Source organism: Bos taurus, chromosome 11 (assembly GCF_002263795.3).
Source record: "Bos taurus isolate L1 Dominette 01449 registration number 42190680 breed Hereford chromosome 11, ARS-UCD2.0, whole genome shotgun sequence".
In the NCBI taxonomy this organism is placed as follows: domain Eukaryota; kingdom Metazoa; phylum Chordata; class Mammalia; order Artiodactyla; family Bovidae; genus Bos; species Bos taurus.
The window spans coordinates 13878390-13905845 of record NC_037338.1 but is presented as its reverse complement, the minus strand read 5'-3'; the positions used below and the strand labels follow the sequence as shown (position 1 = coordinate 13905845).

The window sequence follows — 27456 nt, the reverse complement described above, 5'->3', positions numbered from 1 at the left end:
TTCTACCTGTTTTCCAAACAAAGTAGTGTCTTCAAAGACTGCTCCCTATAATCTGATTTGCCCTCCCTCCACACCCCCAGCCCAAACTTGCCCTTAACAGTTAAACCCAAAGCCCCCACCAAATCCAACCACCGTCTCCCCATGCAAGCTGATAAGAGGGACCATCCCTCTGAATGACGCCACCATGAATGTTCCATGGTCTTTCATCATCACCTTTGAAAAGTCTCCCAGATGCTAAATTAAGTAAGGTTTCCAACATTGCCTGGTTCCAAGTGGGTGTCAGTAGACACAGGCTAGAGGAAGGAGCAGAAATTCAGAGGTTTAGAGAACCACCCTGAATCACCCAGGAATTAGGCAAAGAACAGTAGGAGCTTGGCTCCCAGGTGTCTGAGCAAGGCCCTCACCACACCCCTGAATCATTAGAATGAGTCTCATGAAAATATGAGAACCAGATGGGCAGCCTGGGAACGAGGCAACATGGTGCAGGGTTAAGCAAGCAGCCACCCAACAACTTAACCAGGGTGCATTCTGTCCCCAGTCAGGGGCATGAAAAGCTGCCTTTGAAGACAGGCCGTGACTCTTTCCTCACGAAGGTGTGAGGTTCTAAGCTGCAGGTGCTGGCATCCTCACCTCGCCTCCAGCTAATGTTCCTCTGCAAGCTTTACAAACTGACAACCAACCAGATACAAATTTTCTGTCCTGGCCCGCAGACCACCGACTTCTTAGAGCAATGATTTTCTAAATCACACACTAAGCAGTCAGCTGTGGTTGCCGTCTGTCACTGCGAGGCTCTCACTGTGGGGTCACCTTTGTGCTGGAGACAAGGACAGAGAAGTTGTCCAGCAACTACAACGTAGCCTGTGTGTGTGTGTATGCACGCGTGCACACACACTCAGTTACTCAGTCACATCTGACTCTTTGCAACCCCACGGACTGAGGCTCACCAGACTCCTCTGTCTGTGGAATTTTCCAGGTGACAGTACTGGAGTAGGTTGCTATTTCCTACTCCAGAGGATCTTCCCAATCCAGGGACTGAACACAAGTTTCTTGCGTCTCCTGCATTGGCAGGTGGATTTTTTTACCACCGCAACACCTGAAAAGCCTGTAATGTTAGAACCTGAATGTAAAGTAGCATCTGGCTCCAAAAGAACGAGACACAGGGCAGTCACACCACCACCAGCGTATCTGAGGGTCATGGCAAGTTTGACCACCGCCATACATTCCGAACATTACTTTGCCAACAAAGGTCCGTCTAGTCAAGGCTATGGTTTTTCCAGTGGTCATGTATGGATGTGAGAGTTGGACTATAAAGAAAGCTGAGCGCCAAAGAATTGATGCTTTTGAACTGTGGTGTTGGAGAAGACTCTTGAGAGTCCCTTGGACTGCAAGGAGAGCCAACCAGTCAATCCTAAAGGAAATCAATCCTGAATATTCATTGGAAGGACTGATGCCAAAGCTGAAACTCCAATACTTTGGCCACCTGATGCAAAGAACTGACTCATTGGAAAAGACCCTGATGCTGGGAAAGACTGAAGGCAGGAGGAGAAGGGGACAACAGAGGATGAGATGGTTGGATAGGATCACCGACTCGATGGACATGAGTTTGAGTAAGCTCCGAGAGTTGGTGATGGACAGGGAAGCCTTGTGTGCTGCAGCCCATGAGGTCACAAAGAATCGGACACGACTGAGCAACTGAACTGAAATGATACTTTGAAGGCTGCCTTCAAAATCCTCATCAAAGCTTTCTAAGCAGTCTCCATCAATCCATCAGAGTGGTCATGTGAAAAACTTCACAGGTCATTCCTAAGTCAAGGCCAACATCCAAACAGAAACCAGATGAATAACTTGCCTGAGGACACGGCAGAACTGAGACCAGATGGGTCTAACACGCAGAGCTCCCAACCTCCAGCCTGAGGCATGTATCCCTCCAATGTCCCACCCGAAGCAAATGTCTGAGAAGCATTTCTGATGATAATAATGCCAGTTTCCATGCCTCTGGCATCATCTACCCTCCACATTTGGGGGGTTATAAAAAGGAGGATTGAAAGAAGCCAATGAAATCTCAAACAAGAAAGCCAAGAGCAACTATGAAGTCATGAGGCCACGGGACTTTTTTGGGGGAAAAGCACAAGAATGCCACATGGGATCAGCCCCTGTTCCTTCAAGCCCATATTCCACTTTTGATTGGCATATGGAGTTTGCAATTTTCTGTCTATGCTGCTCCATCAAAATGTTAGAGCTTAATTCTGAGTAAGTCTGCAGTCCTTTGTTCCAGCACCATCAATCAGGAATGTACGAAAACCTTCTTGTGTTCATTACTATTTCTCATTGCAATTAACTCTCAGAGTGAAGAGATCTGCATGTGGTGAAGCTCTCGTAGCTTCTATCCTAAAATTACCCATCTTCACACCTAGATAGTTTCCGTAACTGAGCCCACCAACCTCCAGAGCATAAGGGTTAGGAGGGACTCCCTTCACTGCCTTCACTCCTAGATGTGAAAGTCAGTCACCCAGTATACAAATGAGTACATTTTATAAAAGCAGTGTTGACCTGAAAGGAAATATAACTAGAAAGCAAAATATGAAAACATCAAAGGCAATGTGAATTAAATAAAATGCCACAAATTTGAGTTCAGCATCATCTACCCTCCATATTTAAGAATCTAATAAAAAAGAATTACTATTGCTTTTGTTGGTATAACTGAACTATGGTTCCATTTTAAAAGTTCTTATCTGTTAGACACAAGTAATAGTCACAAGAGAAATGGATTATGTTTTTTGTTGTTGTTGTTATGCATGTAAAAGTTTATTTTAACACAAAGATTTATTTAACTTGTTAATGAAAGTATGTATTAATGCTAGCTCAAAGAAGGATCTGAGAGACTAGTATATACTGTCACTGAAAGGAAGAATGCTGAAATAAGATCGCTAAATTGCTGAAATATAAAACAGGTGAATGTCTTACAAGAGAATAAAACTATTGAAATTATCTTTTTCATGGGACAGCAATTATTTGTATTTCTACTGACAGAAATCACTGGCAACTTCTACAAGTTAACTTGCAACTGTGCAGAATCCTCACCTTAATAAATAGTAAATCAGGCAATGGCATGTTACTCTATTTTTTTATTTTTAAAAATTTTTATTAAGGAAAAATAATCCTTCTTTTTAAAATACTCTTCTTCTCTTTATTTTTCAGACCATTGTGTCCAGGGCTGACTTTCACTAGTATGAAACGCCACCCAGAAGCAGGTCACCTATCAATGGTTTAGCACCACGTTCCGCACGAATGTGTGCTGCGTGACCCACGAGGGGGCGGCCGCCTTTCAGGCCGTGCCCATGTCCTACGAAGAAGGGCACTCTGCACCCAGTCCCAACGCGTGGCAGGGCGCAGGTATGTTACTCTAGAGCAATGATTCTAGTGTGCTCCCCAGACCAACAGCACCAGCATCACTGGGATCCTGTTAGACATACAATTACTTAAGCCGCACTCAAGACCTACTGAATCAGAAACTCTGGGATAAGATGCAGCATTATGGGTTTAAGAGCCCTCCAGGGCATTCTGATGCTTAATGAAAGTTTGAGAACCACTGACCTAAAGAATTAGTAATAAATAAGTAAATAAATTAATTTTAAAAAGAATTGACCTTCAGGCAATAAGTATATTGCCAATATCCCAGTATGACTTTGCAAAGATATGTAGTCATCCTTTTGTCTATTTCTAAATTTTGAATAAATTTTTTAGCCTGTTTTTCAGTGTCACAGTTTGCAAGGGAGTCTTCAGAACATAGATTTTAATATCCCAGCCTCTGTAGCACAGGACAGGACATGAGATCAGTGTTCTTCATACTGCAGGTCATAGCACATTAGTGGATTGTAAAATTAATTTAAGGAGTTATGACTCATATTTCTCAATGAAATGGAATGAGATGGTACAGATTAGAAAACATAACAGTTTTCTAATCTAAGAAAACATCACAGTAACCTATATTCAGGGTTACTATTGTTTCATGGAAATTTGGTTGCAGTCATATAAATAGAGAGAATGTAATATGGATGGTAGTGGGATACTGTTTTAAATGCATTTATCACTACAGGTTCCAATCCAAAAAAAATTTAAATTATAGTAGCACAGTGGTTCTCAAACTTTAGCCTGCATGAGAATCCACACACATATATGTGTGTGTGGGTGCGTGTGTGTGTGGAGAGAGAGAGATCTCGCTATTTAGTTAGACCAAACTACACCAACAAAGAGCAAACTCAAAAAGGTGAGAAAATAGATGAAGGAAAAATGGCAGAGAGATGCTAGTTGTTGAAGTTGGGTGATGGATACATGGGGATTGATGTTGCTATTATTTCTTCTTTTCTATGTATGAAGATTTATATTATAAACATTAACAAATAGTTTTGCTTGCTGAATTAGCCAAGAGGTAAACACACATATATTTCAATGCTAGTGTAGTGGGTGTGACTGGTGGGGTCTCCAGTTTGAGCTGTACCCACAACAAGATTTCAGCCATGTCCGGAGAGGACAGAGTTCGGGTAGGGTGGGCAAGGCCTACAAGGGCCTGGGGAGTCTTCCAGAAAATGGGAAGGTCACCCTAAAGGGAAAGAAAGTTGAGCAAACAAGCCTGATTTAGTCACAAAGCCCTAGCTCCTGGACAAGTGGCTCTGACATGGCCATCACCATTTGGACTTGTCTACTAACTAACCCAGCTCTCTCTGGATTCATATCTTGGTCCAGCAGGGCAGGGCAGAGAGCAAGTGAACATGGAAAGAACTATTCCATTAACCTCTCTGGGGCACAAGTACCACAGCTAAGTGACCCATCAGAGAGCAGTGCAAGAGGCCAGACTGGCGGGCCCCCTGCCCGCTCCCACATGTCACCAACCAATACCAAGATCTCAATGCCCCTTGCACACTAGAAGGTGTGGCTCTACCCCAGCTCTCACCCACCACATTGGGCCACAGAGCAGCACTCAGCCAGTTACAGGGTTGTGTGCAAACGGGCAGGCCCACCTACTGTTTTCTGAACCTAAGTCCTCAGGGGGAGAGTATGTCCGATATCAACCTAAGACCGTCTCACAGAAGCAAGGCCAGAAAAGAAACACGGAGCAGAGGTCGGTCATGACCGCAGCAAGCATTTTCTGGATAAATATCATTTTCTGGATAAATATCACAGGTTTCCCACGTCTGCCCAGAAGAGCCTAGGGAACCCTAAGGGGCCTCAGCAGGAGCCATGGCAGGCCCCTAAGGGGACTGGCTCAGGTACAACGTCCCCTAGCTTTCCTGTGTGATGGATGGAATGGGAGTAGGGGGTAAGATAACCGTCTCCCTGGGGGCAGCATTAGCCTCTGCATCACCACAAACTGTCACCTACAAGTGACTCAGAGGAGAACCCGGCTGTTGGCCCACCAGGTCCTACAGTGAGGACCACGATGGGCTGGGGGTGCACCCGGAGCGTAAATGCATCCCAGGATGAGGGCTGGGTCAATTGTGAAACTAGCAAGGGTCACAAAGCTATCCCCTCCCCCCTGTATATGCACATCTGAGCCCTTTGTGATGGGGGAAGTAGTTAAAAAGTGAAAGAACTACTTCATGGAAACTCAAGTAGACCCTGGACTGCCAACGCACTGCTTTGGAACGGACGGGCGCTTCCACCCCCAGTCCCAACGAAGTATAACACACAGGGCAAGAGGCAGTTTCTTTTGTGGCATCAGACACCTTAAGGGTTCAAGTGCATCAAGGAGAACAGCTCCGGGCGGAGACTGTGGGGTTGCAGAAGCGCTAGTATCCAGTGGGAGCAGCAGCAGCATCTACTATGTTTGGACGGAAAGCTTTGGAGAAGAGCTAAGTACCAGGAACACTGTGTGGTGGTCTGAGGATGTATGAATACAGAGCACCACCTCCTGCCCTGGCACCTCCCTGAAATAACTAGGGAGACGCAGTGGGGGCCACTGCAGTAACAGATGGGAACATTATGTCAACGAGCGAACAGAGAAACTGGCAGACTGGTACACTGCTGACATAAAAACCAGCTCAATTCATTTGGAAAGCTACTTAGCAGTTTGTTACAAGAGTCGTAAATATACACTCTTGCTCCTAGAGCTATGTCCCAAGGAAAGAATCCAAAAGAAGGAAATAGTTTCTAGGCATCAAGAAGGAGCATTATAATTCAAACTGAAGACAACAAAAATATCCCATGGGAAAAGCCTAATTGTAACATGTGTCCACTTGAATGAAACATTATGACATTTTAAAAAGATACATTTCAAGACATTCTAGCCACATGGAAAAAAGCACAACTCCAAACCCTGAATTTAAAAAGCAGGCACCCAAATCACTTCTTCACCACGACTAATTGTATAAAAATATTAGTGCACATGGACAAATGCTAAGAGCTGTGAGCAAACGTCGCAGGGGACGCTTTTGTCAGCCTCTGCCCACGAGTAGTTTGCCACCAACGTTTCCCAACTTTCCAATCTGTTGACCCAGGATCTCAAAATGCAAAAAAGGAAATGCAACTACAAATGTCCAAGGAGAAACTGGAAAGTATTAATAACTAAACAAAGATTCCCAGGCAGAAGGAGACAAGAGGGTTTAGGATTCTGGGTTCTTCTTTAGATGGATTATGAGGCTCAGCTTGCCAGCAGCCTTGCCCACAGGGACTGTGCTGGGATCAGAGCTGGGAGAGGGCACACCCTCGGCGAGCAGAGCAGGGAACGGTCGCTGTGGGCCGGCGGTTAAGACCTCCCAGGAGCACTCCCCAGGCCCTGGGACAACGTGCAGGAGGCAGATGCATGGGAGCTCAGCAGGCAGGAGGCCGGGGGGAAGCTTGTAGCAGAGGCTCCACAAAGCAGCCAGGGGCTGCTCCCATCCATTCTCCATACACCACCCCACGTGGAGGGGATGGGATGGGACTCACCACTCAGGGCGGATGTGCTGTTCTCCAGGGCCTGGCACACGGCCAAGAAAATACCTGTGAAGAGGAAGAAAAGAAGACAGGTGAGAGTCTGGCCAGCAGCCAACTTCTCAGCCTTCAAGGATGGGTCCTTCTCAAGGGAAAGAGTTGATAGTTTTACAAAGTGGCCAACAGGCAGTCGAAGCAACATAATACAGAGTGGTGGTGGTTTAGTCACTAAATTGTGTCCAGCTCTTTGCAACCCCATGGATTGTAGACCGTCAGGCTCCTCTGTCCATGAGGATTCTCCAGGCAAGTGGGTTGCCATTCCCTTCTCCGGGGGATCTTCCTAACCCAGGGATAAAACCCTGGTCTACCACATTGCAGGCAGATTCTTCACCATCTTGAGCCACCAGGGAAGCTCAGTACAAAATGAGTAAGTGGGACCCTTTGTGCAAAAAGCAGGAAAAAAGTGCCTATTAGCATTACTAAAATCTCAAGCTTTTTCTTTCCTGGTCTCTCTCTCTCTCCACTTGTCATGATGTTTCTTGTTTTAAAACACCTTATAGATATGTTTTATTGTGATAAAATATACATAGAAGTTACTATCTTAACTCTCTTTAAGCGCATAGTTCAGTGGCTTTAAGTATGTACATGATGTTGAGCATGTCATGATACTTGTTACGTGCTCTTTCTGGTCTTGCTCTCTCTGGGGTGTGAGGAGACTTGCAGGGTGAGCCCAGCTCCCCAGAGGCACCCTGGGCCCCAGCAACAGTACCCAGGCATGCACGGGATCCCAGACAGCTGGGTCCGCCAAAAGAGGGATGGATGTGCGGATGTAAGCGACCCAGCTGGGGGCAGGGAAGCCAGACAGAGGTTTCTTCTTCCCAGAAACCAGTTGCCCCAACCCACCATGGGCAGGTGACCTTGAGGGTGTCGCAACATCTACCCGGGGGTACGTGGATTAGGGGAGAGGAGAGGCTCGCCCATGTCCGTCTTCCACAGAGATGCAGCTGGGCTACCAGCCTCGATGGGGCAGCTGCCACCATGCCCTACCCAGGAGGGGCACACACCTCATTCCAGCCTTTCTGGTGTCCAGGTCCCAGGTGGCAGGGGTGAGAACCCACCCAGGGGAGGCAGGGAGGTGGCAGTAGGTGGGATCACAGGAGCCAAGGCCCCAGGGCCCTGCACACACCCCACTGTCCCATTGAACTTCATTTTCCTTTCACATTTATAATGTGAAAGGAAAACCATTAAGTATGTCCAGACTGCGACTGTGTGGGCATGAGCCCCCAAGCCCAGGGCCCACTTGAGCAGGAGGCTCTGGGACCACAGGGGTCGCATATTTCCAAAGCTACCCCCGGCCAGCAGATGACCTTCTGCGCCCGCACGTTACAGCCCCAGAGGAAGCAGAGCAGCATAATTTTGTCAAAGAAGGAACCTCTAGGAGTTACGCAATCAGCATGAACTAAGAATGATTCCCTAAAACTGAACTGCAAAAACATGCCGTGGTGGTCACGCAATGAGGCCGGCCTGCCTGCAGGCTAGCCCAGAGGCAGCACAGAAAGAGGCAAACCTCTGTGCTGTGACCCCACCCCAAGGCTCAGGAACAGTACACCCCTTGCCATGCAGGCTGTGAGAGCTCCTTTCCCCCATCTCTCAGGGTGTAGACACGCCAGCCCTTGACTCTCAAGGGAGAAACATGCTTGGAACAGATAAGGCAATCTGCTCAGGACTTCCTTTTAAGCCTTTGACTTGAGAAATATCTAAAAGCTTCAGGCTGCTCTCACTGCTGGCCTGGCATGAATTTCCCAAATACTCCTACAGAGTCCCGAACCTGACACTTGGTGCTGGAGTTGGGTGGGGGGAGACCAGGAGGCAGTGGCAGACGAGGACGAGGAGAGAAAGTGAAATCACATGTTGGCCTGTGTAATTCCTTCTTGCTGCCCAATAGACACTACCTTTGGAAGCAAGGTCTCAGGGCCCCCCTGGGCATTACCTAAAAGGCCGAGTGTGTAATCGACACACCAAGCACTAAACTGAGGGTTTCCTACCAAAGCAAGGAAAAGTCTCAGAGGTTTCTCCCAGTCAGCTGGGGACCTGTCACAAGCTGATTTTACTGGCATCACCACAAACCACTCGGGGCCAAAGGTGGCCAGTGACCTGTGGAACCAAAAGGAAAGACTCACAGATGCTCTGTAAACAAACCTCTTGAAAGGAAGCGCCACTGGCCTGTCACAAACAGTGTATGAACAAATGCATCTCCTTCCCCTTTCTGTCCCAGCCCCGTATCCATCCGTCCGTCCGTCAGTCAGTACAGTTCCTCGGCTGCACGCTGACCTCTGCTTAAGCAAAACCTGGACTAGACAGCAAACACTGTCCAACCTCAGCCAGGAGAGAGCGGAGGTGCTCCCCAGCATCCAGGGCGTGTGGAGAGGTGTTCCCTCAGCCTTGGGGCGAGTCCATTTGCCATCCCACCCCCCAGGTTCCTTACCTGGGAGCTCTCAGCTGCTGAACTTGCAAAGATGTTTCGGGAACTAATTAGGGGTTACAAAACCACCATGTTCCACAGAGGAAGGACACTGGGTTTTTAATCATAAGTTGAGCAGTACAAGAACAGTTCCTTTCTGTTACCCGCCACGGTCCCATGGAAAAACTCTTCGGTGCCCTGGGCTCTCTCTGCAATTTCTGTTTAGACACAACTGCAGCAGGGGCCCTGTGATGGGAGATGAGCCCTTTGCTTCTCCTTCACCATGTGGTGGGCTCCCTAGGAGGGTCCCAGATCCAAAAGACAGGGTCTGACCTCTGTCACGTCTCACGGGGGCACAGGTGCCACTTACTGGGCAGGTGGCAGTCCCAGGCCCACCACTTGGCTTTTACATGCTTTATCTTATTTAGTCCTCACCATACCCATGACACTTATTACTTATTGGAGAAGGTAATGGCAACCCACTCCAGTACTTTTGCCTGGAAAATCCCATGGACCAAGGAGCCTGGTAGGCTGCACTCCATGGGGTCGCTAGGAGTCGGACACAACTGAGCGACTTCTCTTTCACTTTTCACTTTCATGCATGGGAGAAGCAAATGGCAACCCACTCCAGTGTTCTTTCCTGGAGAATCCCAGGGACAGGGGAGCCTGGTGGGCTGCCATCTCCAGGGCCGCACAGAGTCGGACACAACTGAAGTGATTTAGCAGCAGCATACCCATGACACAGGGCTCCTCCCAGCCTCCCTGCCTTCTGGTCCAGTCTATGGAAACACCCCCATTTTACAGATGAGGAAACTGAGGCTTAGGTTGAGAAATCTGCCCAAGTTCCTGCAGCCCAATTCAGACTCAAGTCTATCCAACTCCTATGCCTGAGACAGTGTTTAATGACCACCCCACACACCAGTCCTTCTGTCATGGGCTGTCATGACACACTGGAAGGTACCAGCTATGACCACCAAAAGAGTCCAGACAACAGATTCAGGGGGCCTAGGCACCAGGTTGATCCATCTCTTCCAGAGGCTCCATCTGTTGCCTCTTGTGATATTTCCACTGCCTCCAATCCCCCCACTATGAGCAAGGTCTACCGAGAAGGAGCAAGGGTGTGAACGTCCAGACTCCCCACAGCATAACCTCCATAAGCCCAGCTGCCCAGACTTCCAGCCCCCTGGGCTTTGCTTGGAACAGCTGGACCATGTGAAGGCCAGAAACACATGGCCTTGGCAGGCTCTGAGACTCATCAGAGGCACAGGAATCCTCCCTGGAGCACCTGCTTGGGTTCAGACATAGGCATGGCCGCCGCCAGTGGCCCTGGGGAGACAACGCACAGTTCAGACGGAGACTCAGAGGCTACAGGTGCCTCTCACCTGAGGTTCAAAGCCGGGCCTTGCCTGCCCCGAGGCCATCCAGCCAGCCTCCCTCCAGGCAGGAATCCCTTCTGGGTTGCTCCTGCCATCCCATTTTGTCTAAATAGCTCCAACGAGGGAACTCTCAAGATTGTGAACTCAGTAAAGGGAGGTGGTGGCGAGGGGAAAATCTACACGTAATGGAAGAAAGACCTTGTGAAAGACGGGCCCCAGCCTCGAGGTAGAGGGAACCCAGGCGGCCCTCCAGGAAGGACAAGGTCTGCAGAGGTTTTGCTTCAGCTTTCGGGATGCAGATGGCTGCTTCCAACAGGAAGAATGGCCAGAGAGAGGACAGCCTACTTACCTGGGAGCTCCCAGGTCAGGGCCAAGGGGAAATGTTGCCGATGGATGCTGGACACCCGACCACAGAGCAGGATGCCTCGTCTGTGCAGCCCCACATGCATGCACGGGGTTGGGACCTGGCTGTACCTTGAGCACGGGACACCCTCCATCCTCTTCTACCTGTCGGCCTGGTGACCACTTCACCTCCTCTGCAGACACTCAGCTCTAAGGCCCTGACCTGGAAGAGGCATCGTCAGGCCCCCGGCCACCCCGGCAGAGGTGACCATGCCCTGCTCTCACCTCCACTACAGCTGGTATTTGCTTCCAGGCTCCCACCTACTCTACTGTGTAGATCAGCTGCTTGCCCTAGAAAATCAGGCTCCACAGCTCATCCACTTTCAAATCCCCTAAGCCAGGCTTCCTGAGCAAAGGAATGAGGGTGAGGTTTTGGCATCAGGGAGATGCGGGGAGGGTGGAGAGAGGTTGCAGCAGGTCCTTTTGGATGAAAGATATCTTAGCTTTAGTGGAGCTGGTGAGGAAAGGCCCGCGGGGAATGACCTAATGCAGGCGGAGGGGCAGGAACCAGTGGAGAGACAGGCAAAAGCGAGTGTGGCCATGTGGAGGGCAGCCAGGATCTCACTTCCTCTCCTGCCATGCTTGGGGCTGCGGGGCCATGAGGCTCAAAGCAGAAGCTCAGGAAGTGAGGATGGTACCTACAGCTCGAGGTCTTCAGGTGACACCCATGAACAGCCATGTACGGGACAAAAATATGTGGAAATGGGTCACAGGGAACCCAGGGTCTGCTGGTACTAAGGTAACTTTTGGTACCAGGTTCTAGGGTATTTTCTCTTATGAATTATATTCCAACACCTGAAATTTCTCTACAAATATGGCAGGATTTTTAACTGCAAAACCTGCAATATTGTGTGACTTAGTATTTTTCAACACAAGAGGTTTGATAGCCAGGTACAGATGCTAGCTTCAGGGTCAGAAGTGATTAGGATGAAAAAGGGAACACACAGCAGGCAGGGGCAAGGAGGGAAGCTGGCAGGACCAGTAAGACCAGGAGACCCGTGCCTGACCCTCCTGAGAGAACGGCCATAAATGTCACATCGAAAGCAGCCACGCGGCATCCTCAATCACCCCAGTGCAGAGTTTCTCCCCAAGGAAAAGGTGACAGTTCACAAGTGCCCCTGCTTACAGAGACACCGGTGACACTGGCTTCAGAGGATGGCAGGCAAAGCAGCAGAGGAATGTGTGGAGTAACTGGCCGGACGGGATCAGGAGAGCTCAGGGGAAGGCGAGGAGGGTTTAGAAATATGTGACACAGAATGAATCACTTTGGGCCGAACAGCTCACGGGACAGAGGGCTCTTTCTCTCTCCATCCCAGCATCTGGAACTCTGCCTTCAAAACACGGACTAAACTTTGCTACCCCAGGAAAGTCTTATCGAGAAATTACTTGAAATGGTTAGTGCTGGGTTTCAGGTGGTAACTCTGCAGGGAAGTGGGTAGCTCTTGTGACAAACCCATCCAAGTGAGGTTCTGACCCTGCACCCAAACAGCTCCACAGACATGTGAACCAGTATGTGAACCAGTACACACCTGTACGCAGCAGTGGGCGTGAAGACCACAGGCGTCTGACTAGTGGCCGAGAGCATTATTAACAGTAATAGCAGCAACATTTCAGCACTTACGACATGCCCTGCATCATCTCATTCAGTAAGCAAAGCCAGTCCTAGGAGCAGGTACTGTTCAAGCTCCCAGTTTGGAGATGAGAAAGTCCAGATATAGGAGATTAAGTCACTTGCCCAAGGTCACCCAGCTTGTAAGTGACAGACATGGCAGCTCATGTTACAGGGCCCAGCCAGCCACCCTCTGCTTCCCCCTATCCTGTGGAGCGCAGCCAAAGGACACAGACACTCTAGAAAAGTCTTCTCCTGGATCTAAGCCAGATGTGCTGTGATACGGAGATAAGTCCAGAGGCTAGGGTCGTCCGTGAGTGGTGTCACCTTTAGCAAGTCCCTTCACGGCTCTCAATCTCAGGTTCTTTATGTTTAAATGACAGAGTTGCGTCAGCCCTGTCCCTAACTTCTGGGATGATATGGGGCTGGCATCTTTCTAAACCATCTGTCTGGGGAAGAGGGATATGGACATACTTGGCCTCATTCCGATGCTCTGTGTGCAGGTGGATCGCTTGCCTTGAACCAGGATCAGGCAAAAGGCTGCGCGTGCTTGCCTCAGTGAGTGTGCGCAGTTTGTTATAATTTTGTCTTTCGATTTAGCATGTCCATCGAATATCAGAAGATGGGAGAGATCCGAAACTAGAACCTAAAAGGGCACTTTCCATTTCTACATTTTCAATGCAGTCTTGACGTGGGCTTGAAGATATATTCGAAGCTTACAGTCCAGGAGCTTGGGACCCTCAGCTGCCCTTCCTAATGACTCGTGGGTAGCCAGAAGCAGCAAAGTCTAACTTGATGAGTCTAAGGCAATACTTTATGACTATGACCTCCTAGAAAATAAGCCAGTGTTACTTGCATGCTCATGGTATTTTCCATGTCTGTTTGTATATCTGTGGGTGGGAAAACCCAAAGTGTTCAGGTTGAACCTTCAGGATCAGGGAGGTAGAAGAGACAGGCAGATGGGTGTCTGCACTGAAACCCTGTACCACTTTCTAATCCCAACTTAGGGTCTATTATGGCAGAGAAAAAAGGAGCCCTGCTGTCAGGACTGGGTTTGAACCCTAGCTCTGCCGCTCCTTAACTGTGAGACCTTAGCTGTGTTATCTAACCTCACTTTGCCTCTGTGTCCTCATCCATAAACAAGGACAACACTTCCTCGCATGACTTGAAAGGATTAAATAAAATGAAATAAAGTATGCAAAGTCAGAGGAAAATGGACTCTCCCATACTACATGGAAGGCAGATGAGTAAGGGCTGCTAAAGCCAGCCCACAATCCCACATTCCCATCGACACTTTCCCACTTCCAGGCCCCAAGCACTGTTTCCAACCCTGACCTTCTCCAAAGGCTTGGACCTCAGACCTCATGTCTCCTGCCCTTCTCCACTCCTCCTCTCTGGTTCTAGGTGGGGCTGAAGACCAGATACCATCATTGGCCCCTCCCTCTCCTTTGCCCCATCACCAAGCCACAAAACCTCCCACAAGTCTTGCCTCCACCTCACCCATCTTATCCATCCCTCTACATCCCTACTGCCATTGCCAAAACTCAGGCCTCATCATCTCTTCTGGGTCTTCACAATAGTTGCCTGACTGGTTTTTATGACCAAAGCATTTTCACCTCTGCTCCTCTGCCAGTGAGCTTCTAGAGCACTTGGACCACCAGACCCCTTCCCTCTAAACTCTGTTCACAGAGGCCCATCTGAAGTCCTGCCCAGAGACTTTAGGCGCATAACCTAGTCCTAAACCCCATTTCTATTTGGCTCCGCCCACCCATTCCTGGCAGGCACCAGCCACCTTCCCTGCACACGATCTGTCCTCACTCAGCTCAGTGTCTCAGATTCACGCCACTAAGGTCCTAACTTGAGTCCTTGCAGTTATGCAACCTTGGCCTGTTGCCAGCATCTCGGTCTCCTTCACTATGAAAAAGAGAGAAAGATATCCATCTCCCACACGGGATTATTGTAAAGAATGACTGCAGGGACTCAGGATAAACAGGCAGTACATGGGGTGGCTCTTGATGAGGGTGAAAGAGGAGAGTGAAAAAGCTGGCTTAAAACTCAACATTCAAAAAGCTAAGATCATGACATCCAGTCCCATCACTTCATGGCAGATAGATGGGGAAACAGTGGCAACAGTGGCTGACTTTATTTTCTTAGGCTCCAGAATCACAGTAGACTGTCACTGCAGCCATGAAATTAAAAGACGCTTGATCCTTGGAAGAAAAGCTATGACAAACCTAGACAGTGTAATAAAAAGCAGAGACATCACTTTGCTGACAAAGGTCCATCTAGTCAAAGCTATGATTTTTCCAGTAATTGTGTATGGATGTGAGAGCTGGACCATAAAGAAGGCTGAGCACTGAAGAATTGATGCTTTCGAACTGTGGTGCTGGAGGAGACTCTTGAGAGTCCCTTGGACTGCAAGGAGATCAAACCAGTCAATCCTAAAGGAAATCAACCCTGAATATTCATTAGAAGGACTGAAGCTGAAGCTCCCATACTTTGGCCACCTGATGCAAAGAACTGACTCATTAGAAAAGACCTTGCTGCTGGGAAAGATTGAAGGCAGGAGGAGACGGGGATGACACAGGATGAGATGGTTGGATGCCATCACCGACTCGATGGACATGAGTCTGAGCAAGCTCCAGGAGATGGTGATGGACAGGGAAGCCTGAGGTGCTGCAGTCCATGGGGTCACAAAGAGTCGGACACCACTGAGTGACTGAACTGAACTGAGATGGGTGGGATGGGCTAGGAGGTGGGAAGGACGCTCAAGATGGAGGGGACGTATGTATACCTATGGCTGATTCATGTTGATGTATAGCAGAAACCAACACAATATTATATTTATCCTTCAATTAAAGATAAATAAATTAAAAAGAAAAAGAAATGACTAAACGAGAAAGCCGTAGAGACCACGGTAGGACCAGGTGGGTGCTGCATTGTTGAGAAACCTTTGTTTCTTAAGGCCCGGTAGGTGTGATGCAATGCCTCACACTGCTACACACACATCTTCCTCTCTGCTCCCCACAACCCTCACCCAGGTCAAAGCCTTACAGCACAGGGCTACCTGCTAATATGGTGGTCTGAGAGGACCCCCACCCCCACACCCCGCAAAGCAGACAGCACACAGGAGCAAAATATCTCTGTAAAACAGTTAACCAGGATGCACCAAGCATCTCCTCTGGGTGAAACAGGCCCTGTGCCCACTCCCATCCATGCCCCGCTCTTTCTTATTAGGAGGAAGCAGAGTGGAAGGTTCATCAATGATCCTGGACCAGGGCTGGGGACTGAGGCAAACTTCCTCTTGCACAGGCCCTGTTCCAGTCCTAGCAGGCCAAGGGCCTCGACGGGGACTGCAGAGCAGCTGGGCGAGTATGACTGAGCTCTCCTGGAGTTTCCTGGCTGCTGAATCACCAACTCACTCTCCCAGCGCTGAGCTCTGAGGCTGCAGGAAGCTGTGACAAGCTGAGGTGCTCACACCCTGTTCCAGCCGACTGACCCTCATGTGAGGCATCAAGGTGTCAGTGCAGAGGGCCATGCTTGACTTTCCCAGAGTCCCTGAGGAAAGAAGGGATGGGAGAGTGGACCAGACACAGGGCTGGGATCCAGTGGGAGGCGCAGTGACACTCCCTGCAGGGCCAGGGTCCCACAGCTGCCAGCAAATTCAGGAATCAAACACCAAGCCCCGCCCCCTCCACGGAGGCCCACTGGCCCTGTCCCAGCTTCCCCTGGCCTTGTGGTGGCGCCCAAATGGCCATCCTCGGGGCCCAGGGTCAGCAGAGGCTCTGCCCGTGCAGACCTCAGCCCAGCAGAGGTAGCCTGTTGGCAGCCCCAACAAAGGCGGACCCATCCCTCAGCTCTGTCAAGGCCATGAGTGCACACCACTCATCACCAGTGGCTTAGAAGTAGGCTACGAGAGGGGAGGAGGTGAAAACATAAGCAATCCTTGAACTCTGCCCTATTTCCTCCACGTGATGATGACAAACTCATCCTTCCCACCACTCGGCTCGAACACCCTCAGAACCACCCTGCAGGAGGCACGGCGAGGCTGGGGTTTGAGCCAAGATAAACACCAGTGGGACTTGGCCACATTTCAGATCAGTGTAGCGTTGGCCTTGGGGGCTGGGGGAGGGCTGGACAGAGGGGACAGCCCTGCACCAATGCTCATTGCCACCATCAGGCCTCTGTCACCTTCTGGGTTCTCGGGGCTGACTCCAGAAAACCCCTTAGGAGAACTCACCTGACTGCATAAAGACCGCTGATTGAGAAGCAGAGCTCAAATGAGGACACAAATCCCCAGAAGATGCATTTTCAAGAATTAAAGGGGAAACACCCTGAAGTTCTTGGAGCCCTGCATCATAAAGCAGGCTGGGGAGAAGTCTAAGTCCTCCTCCCCTGAAAGTGAGGGGGAGGAGGAGGAAGAGAAGAGAGGAGATGAAGAAGGGCACGGAGGAGAAGAGCAGGTGCCAGCTGTGAGAAGGGCCCAGATGAGAAGTGGGTAAGAGGCACTCAGGGAATCCTCTTTCACTAGGAGAGCCTGACCAGCCCACCCCTAGCCCAGGGCTTCTGCCCACTGGCAGTGCATCCTGGGGGCAGTTGGTAACTGGTGGGGTAGGTTTTGACTGTCAACAATGACATGGGGGCTCTCCTGGTATTTAGTGGTTAAGAGCAGAGATGGTAAATTGCTGTGATGCACAGGAGCTTGTCCTCCTTAAGAGGCTAACAGTGCACCCTGTCGAGAAATTATGGACCCAGGCACGGAAAGTCTCTCAACTATAGGTCATTCAGCCTCCAACTGCATGTGCGCAGAAGCACCCAAAACTCAAGGGAGACAGAATAAGCCGGCGGTACATGAATGGACAGGGTGGCTCAGGAAAGCCTTGCCAGCGGCCTGGGGGAGCTCTCAGCGGGCTGCAGGATCAGCCTGCCTTTAGGTAACTGGGCTGCTTCCTTCCCTGACATTCAGTAATTCCCTCCATTCTGTGTTCATCTGTATGCTTCTCTATAATAACCCAGAGCATCTGGGTTGCACAATAGGAAGCCAGGCTATAAAGCAACAAGACCAACGAGCTGCCAACAAGCGTGCACCCAGTGATTTATAGTCTCAGGGCTCCAGACTGACTCCTGGGGGCCTGGAGAGGGAAGGAGGGGAGGTGTGGCGAGGAGGGCAACTGCCTCTCAGTCCACTGCCTGACTTCAGAGCCCCTGAAGTATTTCCCTCTGGCCAATGGATGTTCTTTCGGCCACACAATACAAAGCTGCTCGGTGAATGCCCCCAGTGCACTTAGTCTTATAGGAAGAGTTTCTTTTGCTGATTGGAGACACATCAGTGAGGAACAAGGCACGCCTGACCCCACAGTTTCGGGGTGAAGAGCACCATGTACCTCTCAGTGGTGTCAACTTAAATCATTTTAAAGAAAGAAAAAAAAACCACCCTGGGGAAGCATGGTAGCATTCCCCTACCAAGCCTGCTCCTGCCTGTCCCCATCTACCTTGTTAACTTTGGGGTGGGAGGATGGTAGAGATAGGAAGCAAAAGAAAAGAGGGAGGGAAGAGGAAGTTTTCTGCTCAGATGGTTTAGCTCTAGCAAGAAGAGGAAAATGACAGGAAGAAGAAGGTGGACAGCATCCCTGGAATATTCAGTGTGTTTCCAAAGCACTGCCCAGAAAAATCACTCGTCCAAGTCAAAGTAGGGCAGGAACCAGAACCAGCTGATAGAATGGTATAGCCACTCTGGAGGACAGCTTGGTGGTTTCTTGCAAAACCAGACATAGTCTTACCATTTGGTTTGACAGTCAAGCTCGTTGGTATTTACCCAAATGATTGAAAATTTATGTGTACACACACACACACACAGAAAGCTGCACACACAAATATTTATAGCAGCTTTATTCACAATTACTCAATCATGCTGCTGCTGCTGCTAAGTCACTTCAGTCGTGTCGGACTTTGTGCGACCCCATAGACGGCAGCCCACCAGGCTCCCCCTGGGGTTCTCCAGGCAAGAACACTGGAATGGGTTGCCATTTCCTTCTCCAATGCATGAAAGTGAAAAGTGAAAGTGACGTCGCTCAGTGGTGTCCAACTCTTCGTGACCCCATGGACTGCAGCCTACCAGGCTCCTCCGTCCATAGGATTTTCCAGGCAAGAGTACTGGAGTGGGGAAGTAACCAAAATATCCTTCAGCAGGCAAATGGATAAACTATGGTATATTCAGACAATGGAATATTATGCAACAATGAAAAATGAACTCTCAAACTGGAAAAAGACATGAAGTAACCTTAAATGCATGTTCCTAAGTGAAATGAGCCAATCCGAAAGGACTATGTACTGTGACTGTGTGATTCCAACTACATGACATTCCGGAAAAGACCTAACTATGGAGACAGTGGAAAAAGATCACTCGCTGTCAGGGGTTTGGGATGAGAGAGAGAGAAGAAGGGAGGAACAGGGGGAGCACAGAGCATCTGAGCGAAGTGAAACTGTCGTGTGTGATACAATGGTGGATACACAGCATCACACATTTGTCAACATTCATAGAATGCATAACACAAAGAATACACCCTATTGTAAATGAGGGACTTTAGTCTGTACTCTAGTTAAAAAAACATTAACTTTCATTAAAAATAATGTTCCAATATCAGCTCATTGATTACAACCAATGTGCCACACTCAAGCAAGATGTTAGTAACAGGGGAAGTAGATGAGAACTCTGTACTTTATGCTCAACTTTTCTGCAAGCCTGAAACTGCTCTAAAAAACACAGTCTAGGGACTTCTCTGGTGGTCCAATGGCTAAGACCCCATGCTCCCAAGGCAGGGGGCCCGGGTTCCATCCCTGGTTAGGAAACTATATCCCACGCACCACAGTGAAGGTCAGAGACCCTGTATGCTGCAACATAACTAAGACCTGGCACAGCCAATACGTCTCTTAGACAACTGTGTATTGATAGTGGCTGCCAGGGAGCAGCTTTGCTCAGCAGCTGATCTGACTAGGCTGAGCCACCTGGACCCCGCGTCTCACTCTCGTACTGGGGGGCATGTCAGGATGGGAGGAAGAGGGAGAAACCCTCTGGAAATAGGCCATGGATAAGGCAGATAGGAACCTGGAGGGGAGGAAAGGGAGGAACAATGGGTGAAGAGTCTTCAGAGAAGTCTTTCAATAGAGAGGCTGACAGGCACTGCCAGGAATCCGAGCAGCTTTTGAAACAACCAAGGAAATCCAGTGTCCCGGCTTCCAGCAGCCGGCCTTGCTTCTGTGGTTTCTGACGTAAACCAGATGCGTTCTAGATGTTCCCTCAGATGACGACAAGTGACAAATACAGCTTTCAATCTGTTGCCAGCCAGCAGTCAGCTCTGAGATGGAGGGGGCAGAATTCAAGAGTTGTTGAAGGATGGTTTAATTCTGCTTCTGGACCCTCCAGCTACATCCAAGATGGGGGTTCCCATGCGGATACCAAGCGCAGCCTTCGTCATAACGAAACTCAGCTACCACCACAGAGAGCTGGTCCATCTTCCCCTTCCTCATACTTCCTTTCTCACACTTCAGGCAGGAAAGGAATAAGAGAAATGGAGGCATTTCCACAGCCTGAAAGCATCCTTCTGTGATGACGACCTGCAAGGTAACGGAGCTCCCCACCCATCCCCTCCGCTGCCACAGCCTGACATCTTCCTGCAGGCTTGTTGGCCTATTTTGGCACCAAGCGGGGGTGGGCGAGAGATGATTTTTTTGGTTCACTGTATTTCCAGTGCCTAGAACAGTGCCTGACATATAGACGGCTCTGAACCTCCGGAATGAACTCAGGTCTTTTTTAAGCCAAACCTGGGAGACAGTGCAACAGAGATCTCTGGCAATCGTGAATCAAAGGAGGTGAGACTTGAACTCCTATTTAAGCAGAAGCACTTTCGAAGGACTTTGTGGAATTTAGGTTCTTTCATTCCAGAATAAGAAGACACCATCAGAACTTTGCTGTGATGACAGTTCTTCAAGAAATGATGCAGACACTGGGGCATTTTCTTCATCACAGGTGTGTGCATAGAAGGATAAAGTCATCACAGATGTCCTTTCTGAACAGGTGACGTCTAACAAACACCTAAATTAAGTGAGGGAAGCAGTCCTGCAAGTATGTGGAAGAAGAGCAGTCAAAGTGAAGGAAGGCAAGTGCACAGCTCCTGAGGCAGGACTGAACTTTGTATGTTCAAGAAACGGCAAGAAGGCTGGTGCGGCTAAAAGAAGACAGGGGTGGGAAACAAGGCTGGAGGGTGCTGTCTCTCAGGGGAGCGCAGGAACCTGAATTTTACTCCAAGCTGGGCAGCCTCTGCAAGGTTTTGAGAAGAGGAGCCACAGCGTCTGATTAGAGACATCACACGGGGTGCTGAGAACGGAAGAACTTATAGAGGCAAGGCCGGAAGCTAGCGGAGTGGGGACAAGGCTACCGCAGAGTCCTGATGGGAGAGGGCGTGAGGAGTGGCCAGGTGGAGAGCAGAAGCAGCCAGCAGGACTTGGGAACGCAGGAAGGCTGAGTGTGGGACCTCCTCTCCCCGCCTCATCTCTGCCTCCACTATTTCCCTTCCTTCTTTACCTTCAAGGCCAGCTCAAACACCAGTGTCTTCACAAACCTTTCCTGACCACCTCAGAGGGAGTATCCCACCTCCAACCCCACCCCACCCCCTGCCCCAAAATTAAAATACCAAGTCAATGAGTCAACAAGGACAGAGGTCTGAAGAAACCCATTAGCAAGCTCAGTGCTCACAAGCACCAAAGCCACACAAGTCAGTCTCATTTTGGTCGTGATGTTCTCGCATTTCTCTAAAGAGTGTTCATTAATGGTTCCTGTCTGGGGTCTGCCCACTACCCCCAAGATCCTCCAGGATGCTACAGGCTGGCATGAAGGTTCTGGCCCTGCTCATCCCCAGACAGGGCCTAGGAATCCCAGTCCATGGCTTTCCTGTGAGATTCACATTCAACATCCAGGATAAGTTAGCACACAGACAACAACAGTGTGCCCTAGGTAGGCTTTCTAGAGGCTCACACAGCATCTAATCCTGCTCACCACACTCCCCTCTGATGCCACCATGGGCTGGCCTATAGCATCCCAGACTCAGGAGTGAAGGACACACAAGGAGCAAAGTGAACAGACCAGGGCATGTCCAGCTGCAAAGTTACAGACCCAGAGACTATTGTCTGCTCTGGGCTTCTCTGCCTACACATCCTGCCTCTGCCGCAACCTCTATGCCCATTGTGAACACAGCCCTTCTCTCTACTTTCCTTCTTATCTGTGGGGGACAACTGAACAGGGATGGCTGTCCCCACTGATGTGGGTCTAAGGATACTGATGGCTATTGGGCGGGAGTGTCACAACGTGCTACACACACACACACACACACACACAAAAATATATATATATATCTTCTAGGGAAAGGAGTCCTTTGTTCCAGGAAAGCGAGATGTCAGTGTTCCCTTCTTACTAGCAGGCAGCCAGAACATTCCTGCTAATAACCCAACAAGCCAAGATGGGCAGATGTGAACATCAACACAGAGTTTTGCTATCCAGCGATACCTATGGTTTTCTGCTGCTTATTCTGAAAGAAGGCAAATAACCCCATGTTCTGGAGGATGTACCAGCCCACATGCCCATAGGCTCTCTACCTCGCTGGATGCTAATTCTGCCTAACAGGACTCAGTAGTACTTTTGCATGGTTATGATATGAGGTTTATGGAACACCTTTTAAAACTTGGAGTACTGTATTTTTTAAAAGGCAGGAAAGGGACTCCACTAGCGGTCTAATGGTTAAGAATCCGCCTGCCAATGCAGGAGTCATGGGTTCGATCCCTGGTCCAGGAAGATCCCACCTGTTGTGGGGCCACTTAGCCCATGTGCCGCAACTACTGAGCCTGAGTTCTAGAGCCCACAAGTTGCAACTGCTTAGTCCCAACACCTAGAGCCCATGCTCTGAAATGAGAGAAGCCACTGCAATGAGAAGCCCACGCACCACAAAGAAGCGTAGCCTCTGCTCACTACAACTAGAGAAAGAAAGCCCGCTCACAGCAACAAAGACCACAATGCAGCCAAAAATAAATAATTACTTAAAAGGCAGGAAATATAAGCAACAGAAGTGACAACATCTTCAAGTAATTCCTTAGAGATGCATGTCTTTTTATCGTTCTTAAGAAAAAATGACCCACCATCTCAAGCAGGAATGGAAATACCTGCATATGTCAGACCACCTCCAGCCTGTACCCAGAGCAGACATTACTAATTGATCACAGCATTATTTCCAACTGGACTCAGATGCAACCTCCAAATCCTTAGAAACAAACACTTTCAAATGATCGTGGTTAGCCCAGAAGATGGAACTACTTCCCACTTCAGCTCAAAAAAAACCTGCTGCTTTGTCAATGATGTTTTGAAAGTGACAGGTGGAGAGGGGAAGGGAGGAAGAGAAAAGAGAAATGAAGAGAGAGTCTGGGCATAGATTATTCGTCATCAATAAAAACGTAAGGATCAGCCATTAAATGTTAGGATTATGTGAGGCACTGCAGAAGCTGAGGATAGGGGCAAGAGGAAATCTGAAAAAAAAGCTCAAGAAGTAGGAAATGAAACCTCTAGATGAAACACATGCACACATTCTCATACCCCTGCACACAATTATTGTCAATGGAGTAAGCTGCCATTTGTTGGTATAAGGGGCAGCACCTGAGAACATCAATAGCTATTCATACCAATGTATCCACCTTCTCAAAGGAAAACGTTTTAATATAAATCAAAGCCCTTTGTTGTTGTTCAGTCACTCAGTTGTGTCCGACTCTTTGCAACCCCATGGACTGCAGCATGCCAGGCTTCCTCGTCCTTCACTATCTCCTGGAGTTTGCTCAAACTCATGTTCAATGAGTTGATGATGTCATCCAACCAGCTCATCCTGTTGCTCACTTCTCTTCATGCTTTCAGTCTTTCCCAGCAACAGGGTCTTTTCCAAAGAGTCGGCTCTTTGCATCAGGTGACCAAAGTACTGGAACGTCAGCTTCCACATCAGTCCTCCAATAAATATTCAGGCTTGATTTTCTTTAGGATTGACTGGTTTGATCTCCTTGCTGTCCAAAGGATACTCAAGAGTCTTCTCCATCACAACAGTAAGAAAGTAACATTCTTCAGCGCTCAGCCTTCTTTATGGTCCAACTCTCACATTCATTACATGACTGCTGGAAAAACCACTGCTTTGACTATACAGACCTTTGCAGATTTTCAGAAAATTTCTGCCTGTGAAGCCTCTGAAAACAGCTCAGGTGATAAACATCCCAGGTGAAAACAATGACTGAACCATTCATAAAAGAGGTTAAGGTGGAGACAACCAAGAAAAGCACAGAGCTAGGTAGTTAGAACAATGCAGATCTAACACTTTCTAATTCACTTCCTAGGAACCAAAACATGCTTATTCATAAAAGTTGACTACTTTATCTTGAAGGCCAAACAGTGAGACCATTTGCCCATTTTTGCTCTGCTTGTAGTAGAGTCAGATGATGTCACAGCCCCCAGGGGAGACTGAGGTTGAACCAAGACTAACCTCTGGGGTTACAACATGTTCAGGAATGAGACCTGGTTGGCGGGGGGTGGTCTCTCCTTAAGCCTGACCCTCTCCCCTATTCAGCAGGGCAGCCAATACTTGCCTCGTTTAAGGAAGTATGTGTTTTGCAAGGAAAGCTGCATATCATAGCCTCTTTTCTGGGATTAAAAACATGCCTCCCCACACAATCCAGTGGTTCACTTCTCAAGCCTGGGAGCTCAGATAAACTCCATCCACAGGGCGGGCTTGCGGGAGCTCCCAGCAGTGGGGGCTGCTTCTCCATCCTTGGCCCATGAATAGCCACCCACTGGAGCAGAACCCTCTCCCTGCTTCAGGCCACAAAGTGTTGCTCCCTGATTAGTCAGCGAAGCACATGTGTAAATGGTAAAGCAGATTTATTTTCTTCCTGCTAGAAAACAGTTAGGCTTATTTCACCAAAGTCTTTGCCTTGTTATCACACACCAGCCCTGCGCAGTTTTGGTTCCTTGGATTCTGAACTGCAAGCTGAAAAGATGAAGGCATTTTGTGCCTGAAGGATTGCTCTGTTCCAAAAATGTTAAATCTTTTTTCTTTCCTATTGAATGTCACAACTAAAGAGCAGCAACCGGAGGAAGAAATGTTAGATGACAGGTCACTAAGAGATTAGATGACACAAACAAAGATCAAGAAAGTCTGTAGCTGAGTGTGGAGACCTATGGAAAATTTAAGCAGGGCTTCTGCTCTGAGAACAGCAGGAGTTTTATAAGGAGTGACTATCCATGCATGTAACTCTCAGGAGAGAGTTTAGTTCCCTGACTCAGTTCAAAAATCAGCTTTTTCTCCCCCGTGACCAGCTTAGATGGGCTTTTACACAATTCCCAAGTAGTCAATGTTGTTTTGAGGGGTGCCACCACAGCAGAAGCAACCTACTTTGAACACTTTGGATTTACAAACCAATTAAGAAGAAATGGTTCTAGAAAAAGAGTATCAAATAAGGTCCTTCAAACAAGATGCAGATATATATACATATTTTTCCCCAGAAGTTCACTCACTGCAAAAGTGGTGTGTCTTACTGGCTGCTTTGTGTCTTAGTAATACACTGATTGCCAATGAGTCTGACCGCATTACTTTTACCTAATGGGGAAAAAAAATCCCCTTTAATCAACCTTTGTAGACAGTCCACACCTGAGCATCTGATACTCAACCACCTATTCAGAGGTATAAAGGCCATCGAAAATGCTGCCAGCTGAATACAGTGAAGTGAAGTGGCTCAGTCGCGCCCGACTCTTTGCAACCCCATGGACAGTAGCCTGCACCAAGTCCCTCCATCCATGGGAATTTCTAGGCAAGAGTACTAGAGTGGGTTGCCATTTCCTTCTCCAGGGAATCTTCCTGACCCAGGGATCGAACCCAGGTCTCCCTCATTGTAGACAGACACTTTACTGTCTGAGCCGCCAGGGAAGTCCAGCTGAAATGAAAGAAGTTCCTATACACAACTGAAACAGTAAATGCTCTTTGTGTTCTGATCTGAGATTCCATCAGGTCCATGGAGATGCCTGTGTTGTCTGTGGGCACATGTCATCACCGCAGTTGGGAGGAAGAGTCTGAAAGTGAAGCCAGCTATTAGCAAACCTGCTAACACATATTCTATCTTTGGTTGGACTGAGAAGAACTAAAAATATAAAGTAAAAGTGTTAAAGACTCTTCCACCTTCTGCTCTTTCTTTGGGAGAAATGTCGACTGGGGAGGCGTGAAAGGAGGGTGAGGAGGGTGAAGCCAGCCCCCCAGCAGAGGCCTTCAGGCTGCAGTGCCCAGGCACTGCGACTTTCAGGCACACCACCCATTGGAGACAGGCTGCCTGCAGAAACAAGAGAGATCGCCCTTTAAAACAAACACCTTTTAAAAAATGTATGGCAGAAATGCAATCAGGCCTCTATTAGCGAATTTATTATTAGAGGCTCCGTGGTCGCAACACAATGTGTCACACACACCTCCTGTCTTCTGAACAACTGAACTTCTGATTAAAGAAGGGGAGAACAACTACCACACTTGTTTCTTTCTATTTCATGCTTTTGGAAGTAGAATGTTTCTTTTTGGCCTTCATGGCAATGACTGTCAACACGGTAAATATTTAGAGGAGCAGCTGTCTGAAAGCCTGATTACATCTAATGTCTGCTACAAAATGGCGCCCTCACAGGAGTGAAGCCAGGCCCCTCAGGAGCCACAGCCTTCCATGGATGACATGGAGAAGCAGAACAGGGAGATGGCCAGGATAACAGGCAAGGGTCCTGGGTTCAAATCCTTGTTCTGCCCTTTGCTGGCTATAGGAGCCTCAGCAATTCACTTAACATTTTTGTGTATCAGTTTTCTCATCTATAAAATGGAGATAATCACAATATCTCATAGGATTAGTAGATGGGTTAAAGGAATTTGTATAATAATAGGCACTTAAAAAAATTACCCATCACTGTTCTAAGTGATGGCCATTAGCTTCTTGAAGACTGCCATGCCCTGTCATACAAAGAACTTTCCTTTGGTGGGGGGCGGGGGTAGGGGTGTGGGGGGTGGGCAGGGATTGCACTGCACAGCGTGTGGGATTTTAGTTCCCTGACCAGCGATTGAATCCAGGCCCTGGGCAATGAGAGTGCAGAGACCTAACCACTGGTCAGCCAGTGAATTCCTTCAAGAGCCCAAGATGTTCACTGTGTATCTCATGTCATATTATGAAAACCTGTGTTTGCTTCTGCTGCAATCTACAAAGAATTCAGGGGCTGGGGGCGAGGCCAGTCATGGCTTTCTTCTGAATTAATATCACCAAACTCAGCACAAGGTTTGATACACAGTTAAATGTTTGCTGAAGTGAACAATCCAAGTATAATATAACCTAACCAAACACACAGCATCCCTCACTTTGAGCTATCAGATCTTTTTTTGTTACTCATCCTTTGGCTTTGTAAGTGAATAAAGTAGCTTCCTTGGGTGAATTAAGAATAAACGTTATGTCAGGCCCAGTTCACAAAAATCACAACTCTTTGATCACTTGGATGTATTACATGAGATGACAGATGAGATACTCCAACTGCTCCTGTTATCACTGTTAAAAGGAAAGTGTTCTGCCTTTTATCTGAAATCCAAAAAAAAATCCAACTGAGTCAGAAG

At 48.5% G+C, this 27456-nt stretch overlaps 1 protein-coding gene and 1 long non-coding RNA gene across 3 annotated transcripts in view; one reads left to right on the top strand and one right to left on the bottom strand.

Moving 5' to 3' along the window:
• LOC132346549 (uncharacterized) overlaps positions 1-7418 on the top strand; it is a 42554-nt gene extending 35136 nt beyond the window's left edge. The window contains exon 2 of the long non-coding RNA XR_009496380.1: positions 3199-7418. This is a non-coding gene — a long non-coding RNA (uncharacterized lncRNA). The remainder of the gene's footprint in view (positions 1-3198) is intronic.
• The window catches only part of TGFA (transforming growth factor alpha), a 118664-nt gene that overhangs the window by 74186 nt on the left and 17022 nt on the right, over positions 1-27456 (bottom strand). For both annotated transcript variants that reach the window (XM_002691233.7, XM_010809885.4), the window contains exon 2: positions 6925-6978. In XM_002691233.7, coding sequence (XP_002691279.2) covers positions 6925-6978 — 54 coding nt within the window. The remainder of the gene's footprint in view (positions 1-6924; positions 6979-27456) is intronic.